This window comes from Falco punctatus, assembly GCF_963210335.1.
Source record: "Falco punctatus genome assembly, chromosome: 1".
Classification (NCBI taxonomy): Eukaryota; Metazoa; Chordata; class Aves; order Falconiformes; family Falconidae; genus Falco; species Falco punctatus.
Genome location: NC_137580.1, coordinates 116,450,830 through 116,476,599, shown reverse-complemented (window position 1 = coordinate 116,476,599; position 25,770 = coordinate 116,450,830). Strand labels below are relative to the sequence as shown.

General features: G+C 62.2%; 1 protein-coding gene across 1 annotated transcript; it reads left to right on the top strand.

Moving 5' to 3' along the window:
- The first annotated feature begins 49 nt into the window (after positions 1 to 49).
- USP43 (ubiquitin specific peptidase 43) lies at positions 50 to 25,769 on the top strand. Its single transcript, XM_080367048.1, has 15 exons — positions 50 to 10,585; positions 14,185 to 14,325; positions 17,964 to 18,064; positions 19,542 to 19,634; positions 19,955 to 20,090; positions 20,175 to 20,298; positions 20,833 to 20,995; positions 21,099 to 21,210; positions 22,125 to 22,228; positions 22,567 to 22,644; positions 22,741 to 22,870; positions 23,018 to 23,366; positions 23,859 to 24,017; positions 24,826 to 24,963; positions 25,038 to 25,769. The coding sequence occupies exons 1-15, from the start codon at positions 9,677 to 9,679 to the stop codon at positions 25,751 to 25,753; spliced, it is 3,453 nt and encodes a 1,150-aa protein (XP_080223174.1). The 5' UTR covers positions 50 to 9,676; the 3' UTR covers positions 25,754 to 25,769.
- The last annotated feature ends 1 nt before the right edge of the window (position 25,770 follows it).

Below are 25,770 nucleotides of genomic sequence, written 5' to 3'. Positions count from 1 at the left end.
TTGCATGTTGTTACTGCCACCTTTCCTGACAGTTTTACTTGTATGTCTGCTCATTTTTGTGGGCTGTCTTGTTTTCACATGGTCTCTCTTTCTCTTCCCTACCCCCTTCTGTCCCTTCCTTTAATGAATAACTTGTTGTGAAAATTCAGTCTTCTGTGTTCATTTTAATTTGTCTGGTCCTGATTAAGGAAAAAACCCTCAGCTCCAACTCAAGCATTTAACTGGAAGTTCTTTTGAATCAAGCTTCTAAATCCGTGTTCTCAAAGGAATACAAGGATGTCGGAGCTTCTTCATTTGCACTGTCCAATTTAAAACTCTCTTCAGGGGCCTGGTTTTCAAGAGTGAGAGTGCAGTCTTATTTCTATAAAATGCCTGGATGTTTCCAGCTAGACACATTCGCATTCCTGGTCATTGGGCTAATTTTTCAAACGGGCTCCAAATTTGCATGAAATACATATTTAGTCTGAGAATGAGTACCTGGTATCATATCTAGTATTAAAACCAACAGCTCTCAAGATACTGTTTAAAGATCAGGGTAGACAGCCAGCCTGTGAACTGATTCAAGTGAAGTAAGTACTTTTGCAGGCATTGAAGGTCTGTGAGAATACTGTCATGAATTAAAATGTTAGCAAAATGTTGCATTCTGTAATATTAAGGCTTACAGACGTTTTAGTTAACGAAGATGATGATGATTTAAAGGCACTGTCAGTTAGATACTGTCATGCCAGTATTGATAGTATTAGCTGTTCTGGTAGGCAACGGGGGATAGGAATTTAAAGGTATGATTGCTTATTATTCTTTATATGCCACTAAAAATGTTTACTGCTTGTAGCACAACAAGGGTGGATCCTTTTGGACTGGCTCGGAGGGTATCTGTGCACCTGTGTTGTCCATCAAACACTATGCAAGTCATATTCCTTCTGGCTCATATCTCTCTGCCCTTATTGATGGAGTCTTTAGCAAAAGAATTAAGTCATTCCTTCCTCTTTGGAGTCAAGACTTGATGCTCTGCAGCGATAAACACTCCAGCAGGTTTTACAAGCTCTGCAGCAATGCTTGCTGTGGTTTGGAAGCCAGGATCAAACCACTGGAATGTGGGACAGACAGGCAAAACATTTGTGCTTGTGCTAGGGGAATCAAAACAGAAGTAAGAGCTAAGCAGACCGTCCTGAAGACCCATGTCACCACCAGCTCCCCGTGCTCTCCGAGGTGCAGGGTTTTGAGATGTAGGTAACTGTCCGGCTGAGTCCCACATCGGCAAAGCAATTCCACTCCCATCAGATCTTGCCAGACCTGTCATTAGAGGTGGGAGGAGGATCCACGTACCCGTCAGGGAGCCAAAGTCCTGTTCTGGTGTGGCTGTCCAGGGGTATAAAGACCAACCCCTGCACACTCGTCCTCACTAGCTGGTTCTTTGTGGCTCAGAGGCAGCAAAGTGAGACAGACTTTCCTGACTCACCTGGCCACCATCACCCGCTGACTCTGTGCAGGACAGGAGCTGGCACGGGGAGAGTAAAGGCTGGTAAACCACACTTGCTGTTTGTGACAGCCAGCCAGAAGGCTCAGGCTCTGTGTCTTGTCACCTTACAGATTTGAAAACTGAGAGTGCAGAATCTTTGGAGAAGTTGTGTCCTGCCTGTCTTCCTTTTCAGTGTGAAGCAGCATCACTTTATTGAAACCAGCCCAAATTTTAAGCATGGACACTGGCTGAATTCACGTGCTCCAGCACAGCTGGCCGATGTTGGTCAGGGCGCAGGGTGGTGGGCAGTGCGCTGCAGCATCTCCCGTCCTATGGCCCAGTGTGCACACTGCGCTGTGTTAGGCCCCCCACCCTGGTGTCCGTGCACAAAGCTGTGCCCTCACATCCTTGCTGCTGTCGGGGTAGATGATTTGGGGCGCTACTGTATAGGAAATAGAGGCGATAACCACGCAGGCTGTGACTGCAAGGAGCTGTGTGACCTTTCAGTCTGTTAGTGCATTTGGAAAAGATGGATCCCCGTGGCTGAGCCAGGCGCTGACAAGCTCGTCTGCTTTCCCGGCAGTGCTCAGCCATGCAGCAGCTTGGCAGCGCTTGTTCCCCCAGCGCAACCTTGCCCCTCCCGGCACATCTCACACAAGTGCTAAGAGCCATACATGCTCCTCACCAGCACAGCCGGGGTCCCCAGGGAGCCCCCGGAGCTTTACAAATGGATGTGACCTACATGAATAATGGCAAGAAGCAGAGATGCAGAGCAACCTGTGCTGCTCTTCCGCCAGAAGTCAGGTTGTGTTTGGAACACATGAACCGCAGTCACAAATTTCCCCATTATGCATTTGCCTGACGGCAGGCACATTGTATTTTACAGCATGAATGTGTTCATTACGCTATCATTAGTGATGAAGAACGGCCCGGTTAATAATGGAGATTTGTAACACTCGTGCATGGCATCGGCTGTAATGACTGTGCAATTACCATAAAGCGCTGGGGAGGGTCAGTGGCCCGCTCTTGCCAAGGCAAAGGGAGCTGATGTCGATCCTGTCGTATCAGCAAAAGCAAAGGGGTGTCGCTAGCAGAAGGCATGTTTGCATACCTGTTGCATACACTCCCGACATCTCTGCCCCTGCATCTACTGAATTCTCATCAGCAGGAGGAGCAGCCAGGGGCAGGACAGAAGTGCGTGGGCACCACGGTGGCACCAAGCTCCCTTAAGCTGTGTTGATGGATGCCAGCGATGTTAAAGTGGAGTTAAATTCTGGTCCCTGTGGGCCTGTGGGAGGGGATGAAGGGAATGTCAGTGAAAATCAGGCATGTGCTGGGTTTTGGAAATGGCTTTATGATCCTTATTGTTGGGGGGGGGGGGGGGGGAAGGAAAGTTATGTTAAAACAGACCAGCGATGGCTGACTCTGGCAAAACAGTCATCGGCTTTATGGCATTGGGCCGGGAGATGGGAGACCAGGTTTCTAGCTGTTACCATTAACGCACAGCACAATGCTGGGATCAGAGCCTCTTACCACCAAGAATGTGGCTTCTAACCAGCCCTCTGATGCCATTCCCCCTCTGCGAGCTGCTTCCTCCTGGGCTCAGGCCACCGCTGACATACAGCCCCGCAGAAAGGCTCGCAGCACCCTTCTTGCTTTTCTGTCCTCAGCACAAAAGCTTCACCATAAGGGGTTTTAACACACTAGCATCTGAAGTTAATTTTTTGTTGTTGTTGATTTGCACATCCCTCAGTACCTCGGGGCATCTGCTTGTGTGGAAATGGATAGCTCGGTGCTCATCCCAGCAGGAGCCCGAACACAAGCTGGGGTGGGCAGCTGCGCAGGAGAGGAGGAGCCCAGCCCCGGGCTCAACGTGGGTGACAAGCCCTGGGGGAACTCGGTGTACTCAGAGATTGCCAAGAAAGGTCACAGCACGGACATCTTGCTGGAGATTGCAGGGCAAAGCCATCGTAGTGTCGCAGCTCTAAACAATGGGATTTTGAGCAAAGGTTGGCAGGAAGCACCCCTGGGTCTGTTGGCGCTGAGCAAGGCATCTCTGCTCGCTCCCTGGGGCTCGGACCGCTGCCCTGCGCGATTCCCAAGCAGTCTGGACTTCGTAGGTCCTCTAAGGGCTTGCTCAGGTGCATCCTGACCTCTTCCCCCAGTTACCTGGGCTCTCCTCTGCCAGGTAGCGGGGCGCTGAGGGAATAACAGCGTTTGGCTCGGCTCTCCTCCAGCAGCCTCTAGGCCAGCTGGGCCGGGCGCTGGGGCTTGGCAGAGCCTGAGGCAGGGCGGCATTGCCAGCCCTCCGGAGAAGGTGCTCCTTTTCTGCGGTGTCTCGGCATCTCCGGCCAGCCAGGCCGTGGATTGCTGGGAGACCCGTGAGGAATTCCAGCGGTGCCTGGCCACAAGCGATGGCTTTATGGAGAGCCTTGCCGAGCGCTGTGTCCGTGCCCTGCCCCGTGGGGGTGGCTGGGGTCTCGGGTTGTGTGAGCTCCCCCGGGAAAGGGGGAGACTGCTGCAGCCTGTTACAGCCTCCAGCTTCCTCATCCACCTGGATGTACCTTCCCTGGCCACTGGCTCTTTGCTGAGTTTCTGGAGACCCACTTAACGTCAGACCTGAATCAGCTCCCCATCCCTCCTCGCCCACGTACCTCGCCCTGCAGCAAGCTGGGTTTCTGCCGGTGCTCCCTGGCCAGCCCCGTCCCCAGAAGGAGCAGGGGGTCCTGCCTCCCAGCACCAAACCAGTGCCTTCCCAGTCCCCCAGCAAAAAATGAGGTTCCCGGCTGAGCAAAGATGGAGTTTAATGGACGTAGCTTTGCAAGATGGTTTTGTTTATCCTGGAGACAGGCAAGGTGGGAGGCTGGTTCCCACCCAAATCCTCTGAGCTCCCCCAGCCTGGCCGTGACACCTGGGAGAGCCCCGGGCAGTTTGCGCAGCACAAGCCCTGCTCACCGCCGCTGTATCGGGGCTCGGCTCTTCCCTTCCCACCCCCGGTTTCAGTGCCTGCTGCAGAGATCACATCATCTTAGTTCAGAGGGGATAATGGGTGAAAAGAGCCCGGAGATACCTGCTCAGTGAAGCAGCCAGGAACCATACATATGCATTAAAAACAAAGCAAAATTGCTGCAAACAAAGTGCAGGAGTTCCTGCAGCTCAGGGTTATCTGCTGGCCTTTCATGTTCAAAACCGATGGAGCATGTTCATTGCTATTCATCAGCACGATGTGAGATCCCTGGAACAGCAGCATTTACCTGCCTTGATGCTATTCCTCCTCAAACATACTCCCAAAAAAAGGCAGGACCCATGCATCTTTAATAGGGTACTAAATAACTTAGTTTGCTATCTATAATTCAATTATAGTCTGAGAGCTGAATAAGGAGGTGTCTTCTGCACGGGGAAGCTTTCTCTTTCTGCCTTGAGTCACAACCTTGCGTGTCACCATTCGATGGGGGGTTGCTGGAGATTCTGTAATCATCCTCCCCATAACGACGCAATCAGATAATCAGCCCTATTTCACCAGCAGACCGGCGTTACAAATTTCCTTGGGACTTCAAGAATCTCTTAAAAACCACCACAGGCTTCGCTCGCCCTAGCTCACGGGCAGAAAGCTCTTGCCATTTACCTAAGCCTGCAAAGCCCTGTGCCGAGACTGCCACCCCAATCTGCCCGGTGCTGGGGCAGCAGTGCAGGCAGAGGGATGGGCAGCAGGACAGGCAGCAGTGCAGGCAGTGGGACGAGCAGCAGTGTGGGCAGCGCGACAGGCAGCAGTGTGGGCAGTGGGATGGGCAACAGTGGGCAGTGGTGTGGGCAGCAGTGTGGGCAGCAGTGTGGGCAGCAGGACAGGCACCAGTGTGGGCAGCAGGATGGGCAGCAGTGTGGGCAGCAGGATGGGCAGCGGGATGGGCAGTGGGATGGGCAGTGGTGTGGGCAGCAGCCAGACCATGCTGATTCTCCCGGACCCACCTTGTCTCCCCCCAGCTCACCCTCACCTGCCCGCAGGGCGCGAGCCCCGGCCGCAGCAGGGGGCTGTTGAAAGCATGTTTCCACTCCGCCACACAGATGTTCCCAGCCCGTGCCAAGAGAGCGGGAGAGGCTTAATAAAGAAAACATTGTCCTATGGCAAGGCCCAGTGAGCATGTACAAAGTTTTCCCTTTTTTCTTATTGTCATTGTGATTTGGCAGCATGAAAATGGATCTCCGCTGGGCCTGAATCAGCTCAGCTCAGATATATTCAGGATTTTTTTCCTGCGCTCATCCTAATACCCAAGTGCCTCTCTAGTGTAGAGACTCTTGCCCAGCCAGAGGAGACTCTTCTAGTGCTGTCCTGTCACTGCGTCTCCCTAATCAAACCAAAACTGTCCTTGTTTTTATATTCATCCCAGCCGTCTGGTGTCCAAGGCCACCAGGACAGTTCATGCCATAACAAGCAATTTTCCATGATAGCAAGCAAGCATTTTCCCCCCTCTCTTTGCATTTGATGTTTAGATTTTCCCCACCCCAAATTTGCTCCAAAGTCTAAGCCCGGTACAGAGAAACCAGCAGCTTGGAAGGCAGAAGCTGGAGACAGGCAAGAGATCCCAAAAAAGGCATTTTAGGGAAAAAGTGCTGACGCAACCCAGCGCTGCCGGCGTGCTGCAGCGCCAATAAATATTTGATTTAGCCTGAATAGGAAGGCACCGCGTTGAGAATGATTTGAAGAGGGAAGATTGTAAATACGGTATTATTGAAAGGAAGGTGAGCACAGCGAGCATTCCTGGCGCTCACTCCAGCGTGCGAATTGCTTTGGATCGGAATAACGTGGCGTTACCTGTCAACAAGATATCACTGCCTGCTGCCGGAGCCGGGCTGTGCCGCCGCCGACCTGCGCCCCGCTGCTGGGAAAGGTGCTGCTACATCAAAATCCGAGCAGAGTTTAAAGTCGCTGGCTGACGTGTGCTGTTAATATTCCCTATGCGTAGCGTTGTGGGGGGCAGCTGGCGATCAGAGAGGCTCTCGATGCTATTTAGCTGCCACACTTTGTTGCAGGTTGCTGGGGTCCCCAGGAGAGCCGCTTTCAGGATCTAATACTTTCTAATTCTGGCAGGTCTGGGGTTTTTTTTTTGACTTCACGCTATTTCACTGTCTCATTTGAGATTTTCCCTTTCATGTGTTCATCAAGTCTCGCCTCCTATCCATCCCCTCCTCACAAACACCGGTTTCTGATCCGACTCTCTCAATCAGGCTCCTGCCTCTGTGAGTTTCTGGCTCCCCTCGCTTTTTCTTTAAGTCTTTTTCTTGCTTTCATTATCAAGTTGCTTTGGATTTCTGGTTCCACTTAATTCAACATTAAGCCCTGCTCGGATTCCCTCTCTCGCTCCCACCACTGCTGTTTTGGCTCATGTGGGATGCTGCTGGGCTTGAGTGTCCAGCCAAAACCAACTAGGGAGAAACAACAAGTACTTTTCTTTTCAGTGAGCCAGGAGCTTTCTAGATTCGATAAACTTCATTCTGCCCACACTGTGTGAAGCACAACCCACCTTTGTTAAATAATTCAGATAGAAAAAATCCCTGTATCCTGATGCAAAAGCTTCAGTAGACTCCAGTTTCCATTTCCTAGGGCTCTGCAGCAGGATGGTGAAGTAAGCAGGGCCATGGGGGTGGCTGGGGGTCCCAGGGAGCACGTGGGACTTTGCTTTATGGATTGTGACCTCTGTACAGAAGGGAGCCTAATTTAAGGATGCCTTTCCAAAAGGAGTAGTTTACATACTGGCTTTGTAAAGATGGATTTCATCACACTCTGGCCAGGAGGATGCTGAGAAAAGAACTTGAACCATGGGTGCAGAGCCAGTTTGAGAGACAAACCACCAAGCACGGAGGTGTCTGTAGCTGGAGTTTTGGCTCACCATTGATGCCGTTCCCTGACTGCCTGAGACAGTGAGACCCCCCTGCAGCGCCAGCAACTTTCCTTAGCCAGGCTAGAGCAGCAAGTCAACATGGTGCAGAGGGGTTTCTCCAGGGCCAGATCCTGCCTGGGGCTGCTGCACTGCATCCCAGCAGCCTGCCCACTCCGAGCACTGCCAAGCCAGGAGCGGATCCCCCAGGGCACAGGAGGGTCCACCCCATCCCACCAGGCAGGGCTGCATCCCCCCTTCATTCCCATCTCACTGGGAGGAGAGGAAAGACCGAGTGCCCAGGCTGGTCCCAGGGTGGCAGCCCCCCAGGATGATCTGCACAGCTCCTAGAAGGGGGCTGCTTCCCCAGGAGGCCTGGCAGGGGGGATGGGGGGGCCTCCTACCAACGCCAGGCTCTCAGGGGACATCCCACAGCCATCAGGGCTGGCTGCGGTCAGGAGGAAAACTTCAGCTGGGCTCAGTCTCCTCTCCTCTCTGAGTCAGCAGCTCCTGAGCCCGCCAGCACCCTGGGCCACCTGTCCCCAGAGGATGCGCGGGCAGCTGCTCTGCCTCCATCTGCTCAGCATCGCCAGGCCATGATGGATTTTGTCTGAGATCACGTCTGGCCCCAGCGGCAGCACACAGCCCTTTGCCCGTGCCTGCCTGCTGCCTCTCTGCCACCCACCACACTGACGGCCACCAGCCTGGCGTCCCCTGGGGAGGTCCCGTCTCCCTGCCACCACCTTGCTCGAACTCACACCCACAGCGCAGGGACACGCTGTCCCGTGGGGACAAGGGATCATGACATCCCACAGCACCTCCTGGCCCTTCCTCCGTCATTTTGCCCCATCTCTTCTGACCCCGCATCACCACCAGCTGCACCCAGGGCAGTGCTTGCACTGTGTCCCCATGCCTGGGGTGCTCGTGGGTGCCCCATTCCTCTGCAGGGCAGGGCAGGCAGTGAGGAGGTGCCTGGCACAGCAGACCCTTCCCCAGGACACAGGGAGATGCTGCTGGAGGCTGCCAAGACCTGCAGAGATGGAAGAGCACCCGCAGCACCCACAGGCAAGCTCAGCCCCCCAGGGACCCCCTCCCCAGCTCAGCACCAGCCTCAGCAGCTCCCTGGGGAGAGAAGAGCCACTCGGCTGCAATGGGGCCACTGCCACCCTCCTGCCCTGCAGCAAGGTGACACTGAGTGGCACCCCTGCCTGGCAGAGGGACCTCCTGCCTACTCTGTCCCTTGCCAGCCCCTTGGCCCTGACAAAGGACGACGGCAGCTGCCCAAGGTGTGCCTGGGCTGGCCGGCTCACGGGGCAGCCCTGCTGCCTCCAGTCCCCACTCAGGGCTGTCTCAGCACCTTGTGGAGCCACCAGAGCAGCCCTGGGCCAGAGTCAGTGTCAGGGCTGTTGGTAGAGGCGAGTGGGTCCCAGCCCCACGCGGCCACACTGGGTTGGGGGATTTAAGTCTCCTGCAGCTGTTTGAAGCGCAACGTGCTGCTGCTGGGTTGCAATTGAGCGGAGGGTGATTTGCTGCAGAAACAGCCAGGCCCACTGCAGCCCCCTTCCCTGTGCCGGCATGGTGCCATGGGACGGATCCAGCTGGACCAGGGGGCTGATCCGGCTGAAAACCACCTGTAAAAACCACGGTGGGTTTCCTCTGTGGTGGAGAGCAGGTCACTGACCTGGTGGCCTCGACCATCCTGCCTCCCTCGCGGCCACGCTGTACAGGGAGGGCTCCGGGGCTGGTCCCTACAGCTGGGAGCCAGGCTTTGCCGGCCCCCAAACCAGCACCCACACAGGGTGCCAGCCAGTGCGGGGTGGGCAGGAGGTGGCCAAAGCCTCTGGGCTCTGCCAGTGCTGGGCTGGCCACCCTCGTTTTGTGGCTCTGTGGGGAGGGAGCCACGTTACGTCCCAAAATATCGGTGTGGTGAGCACAGAGGTGACGTTGTCCCCCTGTGCCAGTTAAGAGCACCCAGAGGTGCAGGACAGGGGCACTACACAGTGACGCTGTGACACCCTGGGGTGATGCTGAGAGCAGCACCAGTGGGCATGGCTGGGACTACTGGGAAAGCCCCAGGGTGGTGCTGGGGGCAGATGGGGTATCCCACGGTGATGCTGGGGGAGGCAGGCAGGTATACCCCAGGGTGATACTGGCAGCAGGTGGGGGGTACCCTGGCATGATGCTGGGGGCAGGTGGGGGTGCCCTGGGATGATGCTGGGGGCAGATGGAGGGTACCCCGGGGTGATGCTGGGGGGGCAGGCAGGGTATCCCACGGTGATGCTGGGGGAAGCAGGTGGGTGTACCCCAAAGTGAAGCTGGGGGCAGGCAGGGGTGCCCCGGGGTGATGCTGGGGGCAGCAGGTGGGTGTACCCCAGCGCGATGCTGGGGGCAGGCAGGGGTACCCTGTGGTGATGCTGGGGGCGGCAGGCGGGGGCACCCCGCGGTGATGCTGGGGACGCCGGGGTTCGGCCGGCTCTGCCGCCCGCGGCAGCAGCTCCCCGCTCCCTCCTCCTCCTCTTCCTCCTCCTCCTCCTCCTCCCGCTCCCTTCCCTCTCCCAGAGCCAGCCCGGCCGGGGGAGGAGCCGGCCGCGCACAAAACCTCCCGCCCGGCCCCGCCGGCCCCCGCACCGGCACCGGCACCGGCGGCGGGGGGTGCCCAGCGCCCGCCCGGGGCCATGCGCGCCGCCGCGGGGCCGGGGCCGGGGGGGCCGGGGGCGGGCGGCGGCCGCCGGGGGCCATGAGCGCGGCGGGGGGGGGCGGCGGCGGCGGCCCGGGGCGGCGGCGGGGCGGCGTGGGGAGCCCGGCGGGGCGGCCGCGGGGGGCGGCGGGGGGCGGGCGGCGGCGGCGGGCGCTGCGCTCGCTGGGCAGCCTGGCCGGGCGGCTGCTCCGCACCTGGGCGCGCCTGGCCGGGGGCCGCGGGAGGCGCCGCGCCGCCCCGGAGGACGACGAGGGGGGGTTCCGGGGCGGGGGGGGCGGCGGCGGGGAGCGGCGGCGGCGGCGGCCCGGCGGGGCGGCCCCGGGGGGCGGCGGGGAGCGGCCGCCGGGCGCGCAGGGGCTGCGGAACCACGGCAACACCTGCTTCATGAACGCGGTGGTGCAGTGCCTGAGCAACACGGCGCCGCTGGCCGAGTTCCTGGCGCTGGGCCGGTACCGCGCCCGCGGGGCGCGCGCCGAGGTCACCCACCGCCTGGCCGCGCTCGTCCGCGCCCTCTGGACCCGCGACTACACGCCGCAGCTCTCCGCCGAGTTCAAGGTACGGCCCCGCCGCCCCGACGGCAACCCCGCCCGCCGAGCCCACCGATACCCCTCACGGGCATCCACCTGCCTGCAGAGCCCACCAGCATCCCCGCCCCAAGAACCCACCGGTACCCCCCACCGGCACCCACCAGCATCCCCCCCCACCCACAGAGCCCACCAGCATCCCCCCCACACCTGCAGAGCCCACCAGCATCCCAGCCCCAAGAACCCACCAGTACCCCCCACTGGCATCCCCCCGGCTGCAGAGCCCACCAATACCCACCACCAGCACCCACTAGTACCCCCCACCGGCATCCAACTGCCTGCAGAGCCCACCAGCATCCCAGCCCCAAGAACCCACTGGTACCCCCCACCAGCATGCCCCTGCCTGCAGAGCCCACTGGTACCCCCCACCAGCACCGACTGCCATCCCCCCACCCACAGAGCCCACTGGTACTCCACAGCAGGACCCACTGGCATCCCAGCCCCAAGAACCCACCGGTACCCCCCACCAGCATCCTCCCGCTTGCAGAGCCCACCAGTACCCCCCACCAGCATCCACCTGCTTGCAGAGTCCACTGGCATCTCAGCCCCAAGAACCCATCAGTAGCCCCCACCAGCACCCACTGGCACCCCTGCCCACCTGGCACCCCCCAACGGCATCCCACTGCCCACAGCACCCCCTGGCACCCCCCACTGACATCCCCCTGCCCACCTGCAGCACTCTCTGGCATCCTCTGCCTATGCATCCCCACGGCACCCCTTCCCACAGCCCCCACGGGCACCCCCACCTGCCCTCAGCACCCACTGGCACCCCCTGCTCACATCACCTTGCCCTGCCAGACACCCCCAGCCCTACTGCCGTCACCCACCTCTGCCTGGGCAGCCTTCACCTGCTCTGACCTCCCTGGGCAGGCGAGACCCCCACCCCAGCCCCCCACAGAGCCATAAGGATGGGCAGGTGCTGTCCGTGCGGGTGGGTAGGGCAGGATGGTGCCCTGGGCGCCCAGTTCAGTGGCCTCAGGCCCTGTCACTGGGTGCGTCACACCCGTGCTGGGTGCCACACAGCACGCTGTGGCCCTGCGCCCAGCATGGGGACAAGGACAGGGTATCGGGCACAGGGCAGTGCTTCGAGCCTGGCATCGCAGCTCCCCGCGTGGGGGCACGGGTCTGCGGGTGACATTTCAGCGGGGACCTGCTGCTGCAGGTAACTTTGCAAAGTGCACGGGGGAGCTGCTGGGAAGCCGGGCCCCATCCCGGGTCAGGGCTCCTGGTGGTGCTGCCGGCACCTGTGGCATGGGCAGGGGCTGGGGTACCCACTGCTGTGCCCCCCTTTCCCAGGGGACCTGCCTGGAGGGTGGCAGCACCCACCCCACAGGGACTGCCAGGGTGCAATGGGCGCTCCTGCAGGAGCTCACTGCCTTTAATTTCCTCATAGCAAAGTAACGAGCCCTGGCAGTGCAGGGCACGGGGCTTCTGTGCCCTCTGCTCCCGAACACACACATTCCTTAGGCCCAGAGAAAAAAAAAAACCCAAAACCAAACAAAGCTTCCAGCCTTCACTTTGAATTACCTCCCTCCGGGTGGTTATCTGCATCTTCCATGAATTTCCACTTTTTTTTTTTTTTTTTAAATATATCAGCCTACATAAGATTTTTAAAATAAGAGCTGAGTTTGCAGCTCTTTCCGCTTGAAGCTCATCCGTGGTGGCCTTGCTCCCTCTGCTTGTACCAGGATGCTTGTGCTCTGGGAGCAGGGCTAGTGGGGGGGGGGGGGGGGGGGGGGGGGGGGCTGGGGGAGATACGGGCTCAGGGTGTTAGCTGGTGATGCTGGAGGTCTGATCTCTGCCCAGCTGGTCCTGTTTAACTGTGCTGGTTAAAAGCAGCATGGATGGTTAGGGTTAAACAGCATCAGCTGGTTGAAATCCACATAGCTGGTTGGGGTTTCTCACTCCTCGTGCAGGGCTTGGGACTGAGATCCTAAAATTGCCCTTTCCTGTCTCTGAGCAGCTACTGTTGGCCCAGGCTTGAAGATGAGTCCTTGGGGACCCCCAGCTCTGCCTTCCTGGGTGCTCTCTGGGCACCCTCCCTGGGTTCCCTGCCGGGAGTGGGATTCCCAGCCCCATGCCACCTGCATTTTGGGGTCAGGGACTCACCCAGGCTCACACCGCTCCCCCGGGAGCTGTTGACGCAGCTCTCACGGGTGGGTGGCATCTGCTGGCAGCACATACCCACAGCTGAGCCCCCCTGGGGCCACCTGAAACCCAGGCATGTGGCCCTGCTGGGACCTTGGCTAACTTGGCTGAAGAGCCAGCTTCAGCACTGGCTCGGTGGCCTGATGACATGCTGGTGGGCTCATCCTTCCCGGGCACCACTTCAGCCCCATGGCATTCCCAGCCCCGCTGTGGTCACCACAGCCCCCGGTGAGGGGGGAGCCCCCTGTAAGGGCATTGCAGCGCTCACCTGGCAGGAAAATGAATGCTGATAAGCCAAAATGCTGTGGCGTGGCTGGTGGCTTGGTGGGGGGCCAGGGCGGTGGGACCTGATCCAGGCACGGGTGAAGTTGTGCGGCGAGTGGCACGGGGACCTGGGCTTCAGGGCAGGGTGCCCGCAGGGAGCATGCGGTGGTTTCATCAGCCTGTGGCTGCCCCAGACCTGATTCCTGGGCTGTGCACGGAGCTGCACGTCCCAGGGTGGAGGCAAGGGGAGGGGGAGGTGGGGGGATGCTTCGGGGAGCCCAGTGAGCACACCTCCCTGCAGAGCCAGGGGGAGGAGGAGAGGTGGGGAGCAGAAGGCAGCCCTGGGCAGGGGCAGCTGGCAGGGCTTTGGGTGCAGGGAGAGAGCCTGGCAGGGCTGGCAGCACTCCCTCCCCAGCACTGCCCTCAGCGGGGGCTGGTGGGAACCCCCAGCATGCGGCTCCATCAGGGACATCCCTGGTCTCCCTCCCCGCTCACCTGCTGTGCTTCAGTCAGAGGGTGCTGAGTGCCAGGCTCTGCTGGGCTGAGCATCCCCAGTTTTGGGATGCAGGAGGTTTGCTCAGGGGCTTCCCTTCTGCCGCTTTTGCTTGACCATATGAGCATCCCTTGTCTCTTCTAGGGTCTTTGGTGGCTGGGCTGGTGCTGCCAGCATTGCCTGCCCGGGGGGGCTGCGGCATGGGGGAGGCACTAGGCTGGCTGCTGGTGGGGGGGCAAAGGGCAGGCATGGCCTGGGGGGAGCTGCTGCCGGCTGGAGCATCCCCACGCTGGGCATTACGCCGCGTGCACAGGGCAGGTGACACTGGTGGGTGCCTCTGGACTGGGCTTCCCTGTGTGGGCTGTGTTGGGATGCGCCCTGTCCCCTCACCTGCAGCAAGCTGTCCCCCTCCAGCCTCATCCCGGCAGCTGAGGGCTGAGACATCACGTTGATGGGCCACCGAGCTGCTGCTCGGCCATGTGTGCCCGTGTCCCCGCTGCTCCGCTGTCCCCGTGCGGCCGCAGTGTCCCTGCAGAGGCAAGATGAGGGCAGATGCTGTTTGGGTTGGGATGGGTTTTTATGATGGATGCTAATGAACTGGCCGTTCGTTAGTGCCGAGTATGTATGGCCCAAGGCTCAGCGCCCGCCCTGCCCATCTCTTGCAGAACATCGTCTCCAAGCACAGCTCGCAGTTTCGGGGCAACGCGCAGCACGACGCCCTCGAGTTCCTGCTCTGGCTGCTGGACCGCATGCACGAGGACCTGGGTGCCGCCTCCCCCGCCCTGCAGGCCCGTGTCCCCGAGGAGGTGGGTGGCCCCGGCCGGGGTGGCAGCACACCCTGGCTCATGGCGGATGTCTGTGCCACGTCTGGAACCGAAGAAGCCGTGATGCCCTGGGAGGGGGTGTGCTGGGCTCGTCCCCCCAACCCGCAATGCGGGTGATGTGGTTTGGCTGGTGTGTGGGCAGGGCGGTGGTGGGATCTGGGTGCTGCGGGGCTGGGCACGGTGCTTGGGGTGCTGGGAGAGCGGGGGTGTCGGCAGGAGCCCATCCAATGGAGCACCCCGTTTCTGGTGGGCACCCTGGTTCTTGGTGTTGCTCAGTCAGGAGGAAATCTGGTTCCCCGGTCCCTCCCCACCTCCAGCTAAGCCCGCTGTAATTACAGCGCAGCGGCTTTGCTGCTGGCAAAACGAGTAATTAAGTCTCCTTCCATCCATCTGCGCTCGCGGCATCACCCTGGCCCTGCCTGCTGGCTGCCTGCCCGCCGGGGCGCTGCCTGTTGCAGCGGATGGGTTTGTGCAGCCGGCGTCTGTCGCGTTGGCTCGGCGCAGCAGCGTGCTGCCCCTGCTTCAGGGTGATGTCCGTCTTGGGCACGGGGGTCCTGGGAACAGCTTCATCCTCCTTGTCCCCAGCTTGGGGCATTGCGGCTGTGGCCGGGGGGGGCAGGTTGGGGTCCCTGCAAGCAGCACCTGCCCAGCCACCAGCCTCGCGTGGGCATGGCTCTGTCCCAGGTGGGAGGGTTTGGCTGTGGTGCCCATCTCCAAAGCCTCTGGGCTGGGGCAGCCCTGTGGCTTCCAGCCCTGCTTGCCCAGGGGACTGCAGCCATCCCTGCGCTGAGCTGAGCCATCCTCAGCCCTGCCCGCCTTTCCCTGGGCCACGCAGATACCCCAGGCTGTTTGGGGGAGCCTGGCAGCGGGCAGGTCCCGTTGTTCTCTTGTGAAATGCGAGGTGCCAGTGTGTGCCATGGGCTGTGGTGTGACACCGACGGTGCCCTCGGCTGCCTGCACGGCAGGTGGTGCGGTGGCAATGCCTGCAGCAGCTGCCTGGCTCTGGGGACAGGACCCTTTGTGTCCCCACTGCATCCTTGGTTTTGCTTGGCATCCTCCAGTCTTGGCTCCTTGTGGGGGATACCATCTGAGTGGTGCCTGTGCACCCATGTCCTTGGGGATGGGATGCCCAGTGGGGGCTGTGAGTCTATAAATTGCTTTGAAGTGTCTGGTGGGAGGTGGGCATGCACGTGCCTGCCCCGGTTTTGGGTAGCATGGGCTGGGGGAGGAGGGTTTGTGCAGATACTGAAGGATGGGGAGGAGGGGGATGGCCAAGCCAGTGCCAAGGCTCATCGAGCAGGGGAGCTCAGCTGGTGGAAAGCAGAAGCTGAGGAGGTTGTAGCCGGGCAGGCTGCAGGGGTGGAAATACCTCCTGGATGTTTGATGGGTGCCCACAAGGTGTCTGCTGTGACACCCAGTGGGCTCTGAGGCTACCGAGGGAGGGACCAAGGCTTGGCTGCCAGGAAGGCTGGAGGAGGAGGAGGAGGCGGCATCCCCCTTGGCTTTTGGGGGTCACGTGGGACACAGACCCTGTCCAGGTCCCCTCTCTGCCACACCAGATGGACCCTGGCTCCGGGCAGGCCATAAGGACACGTCAGGCTCAGCAGGACTCGGTGCCAGCAGATGGTACGAGGAAAATCCACCTCCCATGAGCCAAATACCTCATTGATTTTCAGTCTCACTCACAGCAACACCAAAACTTCCCTGTCTTATCCCAGAATAGCCCAGTCCTTTCCCGAGCTACCGAGGCTCCCTTATGCAGCATCTCCTCTGCCGTCGGGCTCTGCGTGGCTGTAGCAGGTGGTGAAACCGGTGACTCCTGTCCTCTGTGAGCAGGGACGGGCGCTCCCCGCAGTTCCCAGGGCAGGAGGTTTTTCCTAACCAGGCACGTCTGGCTGTGTAACATGGTTGTGTCCCAGTGTCCCCATTCCCTGTGGAGTGGAGCAGAGGACTTGGCTCTTGCTGGGGTCCCTGGGGCACATCTCACCTGCTGGAGCCAGTGCTGGAGTCCCCCAAATTTGAGAAAAGCAGCCGCCTCCCCAGGCGGGGGTCCTGCCTTTCCTTGGGACAGAGGAAAGGATCCTGTGCCAGCCCTGGGAGCGAGCGGCGGGGACACGGGCAGCCTGGCGGCACCGTCCTCGGGGTCAGTCCCTGCTGAGAGCAGGGAGAGCAGAGGCTGTGCTTCAGTGCACCAAGCAGGGGGCATGGAGAGAGGGCTCCCTTATTCGCCCACCCCGAGCAGTGTCCGGCCCGCAGAACAGCTGGATTCTCTTGGGGAAGGGGCCCTGGTGTTGCTCAGGGATGTGCCACGGGCTTGTGGGGACCCAGCTGTGGCTGCGGTGGCTCAGGGTGCCCGTGTGTCAGGCCCGGAGAGGGGTCGGGTGTTGGTGGTGTGGGAGGGGAGGTGGGCACCCCACTGCCCGGGGCTGAGCCAGGAGACGTGGTGACATGGGGAGAGGTGGTGGAGCAAGCACTCCCACCGCCTGCGCCGGACACGTGGCCCCTGAAAGCCCAGCTCCGGGGCAGTCGGGGTGCTGGGTGCTGTGCCTGGGCTCAGCGTGCCGTGTACCGGGTGCCATGCCTGGGTTTGGCATGCTGGGGTGCCACGCTGGGGTGCTGTGCCTGGGCTTGGCGTGCCAGGTGCTGTGCCAGGTGCCACGCCTGGGCATGCGGCTGGTAAAGGCACGGGGGAGACGGGCAGCACCGGGGCTGGTTTTCTGGGCGGCTCTGAGCCCCACGCTGGCCCAGCTGCCTGGGAGGGCATCGCGCCAGCCAAGGCTTTTTTTAGATCCCTGGGTCTGGTGATTTGCATGCGGTTAATTTGTGCCCAGTCCTGTTTGCCTCAGGCAGGTGCATGCATAGGAACGCGCACACTGGCTCCAGGGGCTCGTCTTGCAGGGACAGACAGACGGACACAGACGCATGGTCACTGCCCCCTGCACCATCCCACCCTTGCCCCAGCCTTCCCCACAGCACGGCTGCTCCCAGCACCCATGGGTGCCTTTGCCTGCACAGTGGGTGCCAGGGTGCTGTGGGCACCTCCCTGTCGGGGCTGCCCATGCTGCAGGGTGTGCCCGGGGGTACTGGGGCTCTTTGGGGGGGATGCTGTGGGGGACCAGCTTGCCCCCGCCCAAGCATTCCCCTGCTGGAGGGGCTGCTGCAGGCACCCAGCTGCCTTGCCCAGGACTTCCCTCCTGGAGGATTTCAGCCAGGATGGACTGCGTTCCCAGCTCCAGTTCCTCGTTCCCAGCTCCAGTTCCTCGGTGTCCGGGAGCTGCAGTCGCCAGACTGCATTGGGTGGCCCTTGGGGGTCTTGCCACAGCAGACCCCCTGCCCATGGGCTGGTGCTGGGGCAGGGATGCAGGCAGGGGGGTTAACCCTTAGCACCCCGTGTTGGCTGGTGGATGGGACATAGCCCAGGAGAAGGCGTACAGGGAGCCCGGAGGGGACAGCAGTGCCGGGCTGGTGCGTGCCAGGCAGGGGGTCACTTTGGCATCACCTTCAGCCCATCCTGGTGCCGTGGGGACACCGAAGCTGGGCTTGGTTCACTGGCACATGTCCCCAGCCCCCACAGGACACCCCGGCACTGCACTCACCTGCCTTGTCTCTTGCCCCCACAGCCCAGCGAGGACGGGGGCAGCGGTGCCGGCAGCCCCTCGCCAGCCGCCCAGCATCCCGGTGGGCAGAGCTTCGTGCAGAGCCACTTCCAGGCCCAGTACAGGTGAGCGGGAGGGCTGGGACCTGCCCGGCTGGGGGCTTCAGCCTCCTGCCAGCTCCAGGCAGCACTGGGGGGGCTTCGCTGATGGGTGGCCAGACCCTGTGAGCCCAGGGAAGGGGTGAGCTGGGGAGCGCGTAGCCCTGCAGGGGGGCTCCAGCCAGCCAGCCCACCTAGCCCAGGCTTGGGAGCTGCTTCCCCCGCAGGTGGGGCAGCCACAGCGCTGGGTGAAATGCCGAGCAAGGGGGTTCAGGGCATTTCTTAGTTTGATTCAATGCCAGCAAATATTTTTGTGAGTGCCAAGAAGGACACGGGGAGGGTCAGAGCCCGAATCCCTGCAGCAGTGAGTGGGGTGTCCTGCCCACTCCCCACCCCTGTTGCAGCCCTGGGGCTCCTGCCTTATGCCAGGAATAAGCTGGGAAGCTCCGGGAGCAGCGCAGTTAGACGGAGCTGTGTTGGATTGTGGGGGTGCAGCAGAGAGGGGGTGATGGGCTGGGTGACTTCTGGCTGGGCAGGGTGAGTTGGTTTATTAAGGACTGGTCCAGAGCAGGGTCTGAACTGCATCCCGGGAGTGGGTCCCCACATCTGGGTGATGGGACACCCCACGTGTTCATCTGGCTGGCACTCATGGGAGGCTTGGGTGGGCAGCATCTGGCTACCCTGCCCCCATGCCACGGCATCGCGGGCGTGAGGGGACACTTCTGGCATCACAAGTCCTTCCTCCCTCAAGTAATCCCTCACCCTGTATGAAAAAAGACACTTGCACACCCTTCTGCGTGCCAGAGCCGTCTGTGTGCAAAAGGATTTATTGATTTGTGTGGCTGCTTCCCGGGGAGCTCAGTGGCTCTTTTAAGGTGACAGATAACAAGGGCTCAGGATTTTTATTTGTTTGTTGTTGTTTTTTTTTTAATTTATTTTCCCCCCTTTTTGTGGAATAAAAAGGAGGAAAAAAAGAAAGAAATAAAAATTAATTAAGAAGAAATAGGAGGTAAGGTGGTGGTTGACATTAAAATTTCCTTTAAACTGAGGTTTGGTGGAGCATCTCCTGTGGGATGCTGTGGGGGATGAGGAAGGGGCGGGGGAACGTGCTCCTCCCCAGTGGCCCATGCCCCCAGCAGAGCGGATGGGTCCCCCCTTGCTGTCCCCAGGGCTCCCCTGGAGCTAGTGGCTGTGCCATGGCAGGGACTGGGTGGGCAGAGCCGGCAGCCCCCGGGAAGGGTGCTGTTATCCCAACCCTGCCGGCAGGCTGGGAATGGGGGTACTGGGAGGGTGTTGTGGTGGGATGGGCTGTGGTGCCCTGCCCTGGCAGGAGCCTGCACAAACCCTGTGTGATGCTGGGGCCACCCAAGCCCCGCAGGATGCAGCACTCGGGATGTGGTACCCAGGATGAGTGGTGCTGGTGGCAGGGCGCCGTAGCCCCAAGGTGCGGGTCTCTGAGGGTGCCATGCCCGCGCTGGTGACGCCCCCGGGCTGTGTTTCGCAGGTCCTCCCTGACGTGCCCTCACTGCCTGAAGCAGAGCAACACCTTCGACCCCTTCCTGTGCATCTCCCTGCCCATCCCGCTGCGCCAGACCAGGTGAGCCCAGTCCTGTGCCTCCCCAGCCGCTCGCCGGCGCGGCCAGCATCACGTCCGCTGCCTGGCGGGGCAGGGGGAAGGGCATACCAGCCAGGGTAATTTGCATATTTTGGGGTAAATCATTAACATGGGAAGTGGTGGCAGCATCGGGGATGGGTGACAGCTGCCCCCGCAGGAGCAGTGTCCGATGGGTGTTTGCTGTGGTGGCCACAGTGGGGCACGGGGTCCATCCAGCGCGGTCATGAGCGACATCGGGCCTCAGCACAGCCCATGACGGCTACCCCCGCTGAGGTGCGTGCGTGTCCCCGCGGTGTCCCCAGGGCTCTCAACGTCACTCTGGTGCTGCAATGTGAGCGCTGGCGGTTCGTACGGGTGGGCTTGGCCGTACCCTTGCTCGGCACCGTGGCCCAGCTGCGGGAGATGGTGGCGCGGGAGGGCTGCATCCCCCCGGAGCAGGTAACGGGGGGCTGGAGGGGGGGGGGGAGCTGGGGGGCCGGGCCACCCCTTGGGGTGCTGAGGCCGCTGGGTGCTGTCCCGCAGGTGATCCTGGCCGAGGTGTCCCCGCGGGGCTTCCTGCGCTCCCTGGGTGACACAGAGGAGCTGGGTGCTGCGGGGCAGGGGGCGCCCCTCTACGCCTTCCAGCCGCCCCCTGCCCGCCGTGCAGGTACCGCCCCCCCCTCCCCGATTGGCTGGTGCTGCCTGCCCACACCATTCGGATTGGTTGGGAGCGGCCTGGGGTGGGAGCTGTGCACGGGGATTGGTGGGAGGTGGGGGAAGCCCTCGATGTGATTGGTGGCTGAGGTGTGCCCTGACTGGGGGAAGGGAGTGGTGTCGTGAGTGCTGGGATTGGTCAGGCACAGCTGCGCGCCGCTGGGATTGGTGGGAAACTGAGATCTTTAGTCGTGATTGGTTGGAGGCAGGTGTGCGCTGCCGTGATTGGTTGGAGGCAGGTGTGCGCTGCCGTGATTGGCGGAGGCCATGCCCTGGGTGGTGGGAGGCCTGGGGGCGCGGGGGGCAGTGCTGTGGGCGGGCAGGAGACACCACACTGACACCGCTCTGCCTGGAGGACCCCACGCACTAATTAACTCCCGCACACTAATTAACTCCCGCACACTAATTCACACCCGCGCTAAACGAGAGCCCCTTAACTGCCCCCCATCGGTGTGGGGGGCCGGGGCTCACCCTGCCCTGCCCGCAGGGTGCCCCCGCAGCCTGCCCGCCTCCCCCGGGACCCCCCAGCCCGAGGGGCAGCGCCTGCCGCCCGCGGCCGCCCGCTCCTCCGACTGCCTGCACCGCGGGGCGGCCGGCCGCATCCTGCTGCTGCTCTGCAACACGGCGGGCACCGGCCCCCAGCTCGCCAGGTACCCGCCAGCCCTGCCTGAGCGCTGCCGCCCCTCCTGACCCCCCGGGGGGAGGGGGCTTGGGGGTGTCCCCCCTCAGCCGGCTGTCCCCTGCTGTCCCCAGGTTCGGGCCACCGCTGGTGCTGCGGGAGGAGCGGGGTGTCTCTTGGGAGCAGCTCCAGCACAGCATCCTGGCTCAGCTGCGGGCCCTGCTGCGGGGGGAGCTGCGGGCACAGGTGAGCTGGAGGTGGGGCACTGCTGTCCCCTCCCAGGGCATGCTCAGCTGGGGCTGCTGGCACCTGCTGCTATCACGGCTGTGGTGGTGATGGAGCCGTGGGTGGCCCTGGTGGAGCCGTGGGTGGCCCTGGTGTCTCCATGGGTGGCCCTGGTGTCTCCATGGGTGGCCCTGGTGTCTCCATGGGTGGCCCTGGTCAAGCCCTGGGTAGCTGTGGTCTCTCCATGGGTGGCCCTGGTGTCTCCATGGGTGGCCATCATGGAGCCCTGGGTGGCCCTGGTGGAGTCATGGGTGACCATGTGTGGAGCTGTGCTTGGCTGCAGGGTCACCATGGTTGGCCAAGGTGGCACTGTGGGTGACTGTGGTGGCCCTAGGGGTGTGTGTGCTCTTGGTGTTGGTGGCTTATAGTCACTGTGGGTGGCCATGCTGTCCCAGTGGGTGGTCGCATTCACAGTGGGCAGCCACAGTGTCACCGTGGGTGGCAGTGGTCTCCCTTTAGCTGGTCACCATGGGTGGCCACAGTGTGTGGCTGTGGTGTCTGTGCGGGTGGTCTCATTGTCACTGCAGGTAGGCAATGGTGTCACCATGGGTGGCCACAGCATCTCTATGGGTGGCCGCAGTGCCACCCAGCTCCCACCGCAGAGCCTCCCCAGCACCCAGGTGCCACCATCCCACAGGCTCTGGTGTCCCTGTGCCGCCCCCTTGCCCCCCAACCACACCGCAGCCAGTAGGACAGGTCATCCCCCAGCGCGGCATCCCCGTCCTGGGGGGAGTCCCCTGCCAGCCCAAACATGGGGATCAAAGAAACCTGATTTTTGGCGACATTTTTCTCCCATGTCACAAAGCACAGGTGCTGCCGGAGGGCAGGGGGGGCTCTGCCCCCCACCAGCCCCACAGCCCCCTCTCCCCTTGCAGGGCACGGGAGCCCTCTTCCGCATCCGCCTGGCTGGGGGCTCGGCCCCCTGCGCCTACCTGTCCCCGCAGGACCCCCGCCCTCTCTGCCACCCTGCCGTCGACAGGTAAGGGTGCTGCAGGGACAGAATTGTCCCCAGGATGTCTCCTCACCCCCCCGGGATGGCGAGTGGTGTTGCTGTGACTGGTCACAGTGTCCCTGTGGGTGGCTGTGGTGTCACCATTGGTGGCCAAAGGTGTCCTTGTGGCTGGCCACAGTGTCACTGTGTGGCCAGTGGTGTCACTATGGGTGCTACCACACTCCCTGGGCACTGGGTCTCTGCTCTGGGTGCTGCGCTGGGGCGGGGGTGGTGGCTGTCCCTGCCTGCCGCTGGAGGCTGGCATGGAGGTGACCCCATGGAGACAGGGGGGTTTGGGGGCAACTCACCTCGTCCTTGCCCCCCAGAGCCCTGCAGCTGAGCGGGGCAGGTGGCCCTCCCCACGTGAAGCTGACAGTGGAGTGGGACATGAGCACCAAAGAGCGGTGAGTCCCTTGCACCTGTGGCGGGGGGACACCCCATCATCCAGGTCACCCTTCCTGATCCCCCGTGTCCTGTCACCCCCTGCCCCCTCCCCCAAGCCTTTTCGGCAACATCCAGGAGGAGGTGGTGCAGGACGCCGAGAGCGTGCGGCTGCAGCAGCAAGCGCACCGGCAGCAGCACAGCTGCACGCTGGATGAGTGCTTCCAGCTCTACACCAAGGAGGAGCAGGTACCGGGCGCTCTGCCCGCACCCTGCCTGCGCCCGGCAAATCCGCCGCGGCACAGTGGCTGTCGGTGCTTGTGGTGACAGGGGGGCTTTGGAGGTGGCAGGGGGGGTGTTGGGGAGGGAGGTGGCCGTGGCATGTGGTGTCCCCAGCTGGCCCCGGATGACGCCTGGCGCTGCCCGCACTGCAAGGTGCCCCAGCAGGGCACGGTGAAGCTGAGCCTCTGGACGTTGCCTGACATCCTCATCATCCACCTCAAGCGCTTTCGCCAGGTGGCTGAGCACCGGCACAAACTCACCACACTGGTGAGGTTCCCCCTGCGGGGTCTCGACATGGCCCCCCATGTGGCACAGCGGGGCCAGGCCGGTGGGCAGCTGTTGGGGCGCTGGGCGCCCTGGCAGCCCCCCCTCTGCCTGCCCCCGAGCTGCCCCCGCGACTACCTCTACGACCTGTACGCCGTCTGCAACCACCACGGCAGCATGCAGGGCGGCCACTACACTGGTGAGCATGGGGGGCTCAGGGGGTGGGAGCAAGATGGGGGACAGCCGGTGTGCTGTGGGGCAAGGTGTGGGGTTTGGGGGCACTGCAGGGGGTATGCCATGGGGTTTGGGGGCAAATCGTGCTGTGCCATGGGGCATGGGGTGGGGCTTGGGGTTACTGCAAGGAGGTGTACCATGTGGAATGGCTTTGGGTTGGGGGACCCTGCACGGCTGTGGTGTGGGGCATGGCGTGGGGTTTGGGGGTGCTGCAGGGTGGTGTGCCATGGGGCATAGCACAGGGGGGCTGGGGAACAGGGGGCACAGGGTCCTGGTGCATCCATGCCGGGGCAGGCCTGGAACTGGGCTGTGCCCCCCAGCAGTGTCCTGCGCCCCCCAGGCTGCCCCTGCGCTGTGGGGCTTATGCTACCCACTGCACCCTGGGGCTGGGGGTTACAGGGCAGAGCCCACATCCCCCCCTCACTCCCTCTGTCTCCCCCTCACCTCCTGCCCCCAGCCTACTGCTGCAATGCCCTGGATGGGCAGTGGTACAGCTACGACGACAGCAGGGTGGAGGGGGTGCAGGAGGCTGAGGTGAGCACCCGCAGCGCCTACATCCTCTTCTACCAGCGCCGCAACGCCGTGCCCGCGTGGTCAGCCGGCAGCTCCGTCAGGGGTGAGTACCCCCACCTCCCTGCACCCCAAGGCCACGACCCCGGGCACGCATGGCACAGCCAAGTGCACGTGTGCCCACACGCGCAGCAGAGCCAGATGCGTGTGCATTCAGCACGTGTGTGCACAGAGCACAGCTGCACGCGTGCACAGTGTGGTGTGCAGACACAGCACTGATGCACATGCACTCAGCACAGCTGCATACACATGCAGACAGACATGCGTGCACACCCATGCATGGGCTGTATGGCAGGAAGACATGTATGCACGCACACACAGCACAGCTGCACATGCATGTACACCTTGCACGGGCAGTGTGGCAGGCGCATACGCACACAGCATAGCTCAGTCTGCACATGTGCTCATGCATGCCGCTGCATGTGGGCACACACAGCACAGCCAAATGCGCACACTTACAGACACATGTGTGAGCAGTGTGGTAGGTGCACATGCACGGTCACTCACACGGCACGGCTGAGCGCATGCACATGCACGCAGTGTGGTACATGCACGTGCTGCAGAGCGAAATGTGTGTGTACATTCAGCACATGCACACAGAGCACAGCTGCATGTACATGCACGTGGACACACATGCACACCTGCGCACGGGTGGTACTGTGGGCAGGCACGCGAACACAGAGCACAGCCAAGTGTGCACATGTGCACATGCACAGTGTCACACACATACATGCCCCTGCGCACACATGCAGGAACAGGCACGCATGTGCCGTCACACACACGCTGACCACAAGGGTTGGGGGCACAGCAAGACCCCTCACCCCGCAGCCCAGCCCAGCTTCCCGCTCCCGCAGGCTCCACTGCCTCCTCGCTCTCGGATCACTGGCTGGCCCGCCTGGGTGGCAGCACGCGGGCCACCACGGCTCCGTGTCCCCCAGCCACCCCGCCGTCCCCACCTGGCACCCCCGATGCCCCGGCTGCCCCGGAGAAAGGTGATGCTGCGCTCCCACCCCAGCACCCCAGGGTGGCTCCCCGCCCCTCCCGCTTACCATATTTTTAATTGCAGGTGGTTTCGATGCCAGACCCTTGGTGCGGGGTGTCCAGGGGCGCAGCCTCAGCGTCAAGCTCTCGCCGGCCAGTGCCCCCCCCCGGGCCATTCCCCCACGCTGGTCCTTCGCCTGCAAGGAGCGTGGCCCGCTGGGGGGGCCGGGGGGGCTGGTGGCCTACCTGGAGTCGGGGCGCCGGCCCCGCTGCACCCGCCGCTCCCTGCTCCCACTCGGCACAGGTGGGGAGAGCGGCCCTGACACCCCCCCAGCCCCCAGCCCTGCGCCAGCCAGCCCCCCGAAACAGCCTGGCAAGGGGCAGGAGGAGCCAGGCACCCCCCGAGCCCCCCGCCAGCCCCTCCGTGTGCCCATGCTGCGGCGAGCCGCCAGTGCTGGTGCTGAGGGGTCCCTGCGCCTGCCCCCCAAAAGCCAGAGCAGCCCAGGGCGGAGCGGGGAGGGGCCGGGGGGCCTGCGCCACACTGGACTGCCACGACCGGAGGGGGATGCGGGTGTCCCCCCAGTCCAGCTGTCCCCCAACCTGGTGGCCATGGCACGCTCGCAGAGCTCGGCTAGCCTGCCCCGGCGCCCCGAGGGGGGCCTGCAGCGCTCGGCCTCCCTGGGCAGGGGCGTAGGGGGGCCCCACCTGCCCACCCGGGGTCCCCCTGGAGCCACACTGCAGCGGGGACGGCAGCCGGCGGGGTCCCTGCGCCACCCGGCCGTGCCCGAGTCCAGCTTCTGAGCCACGGCCGGCGGGCA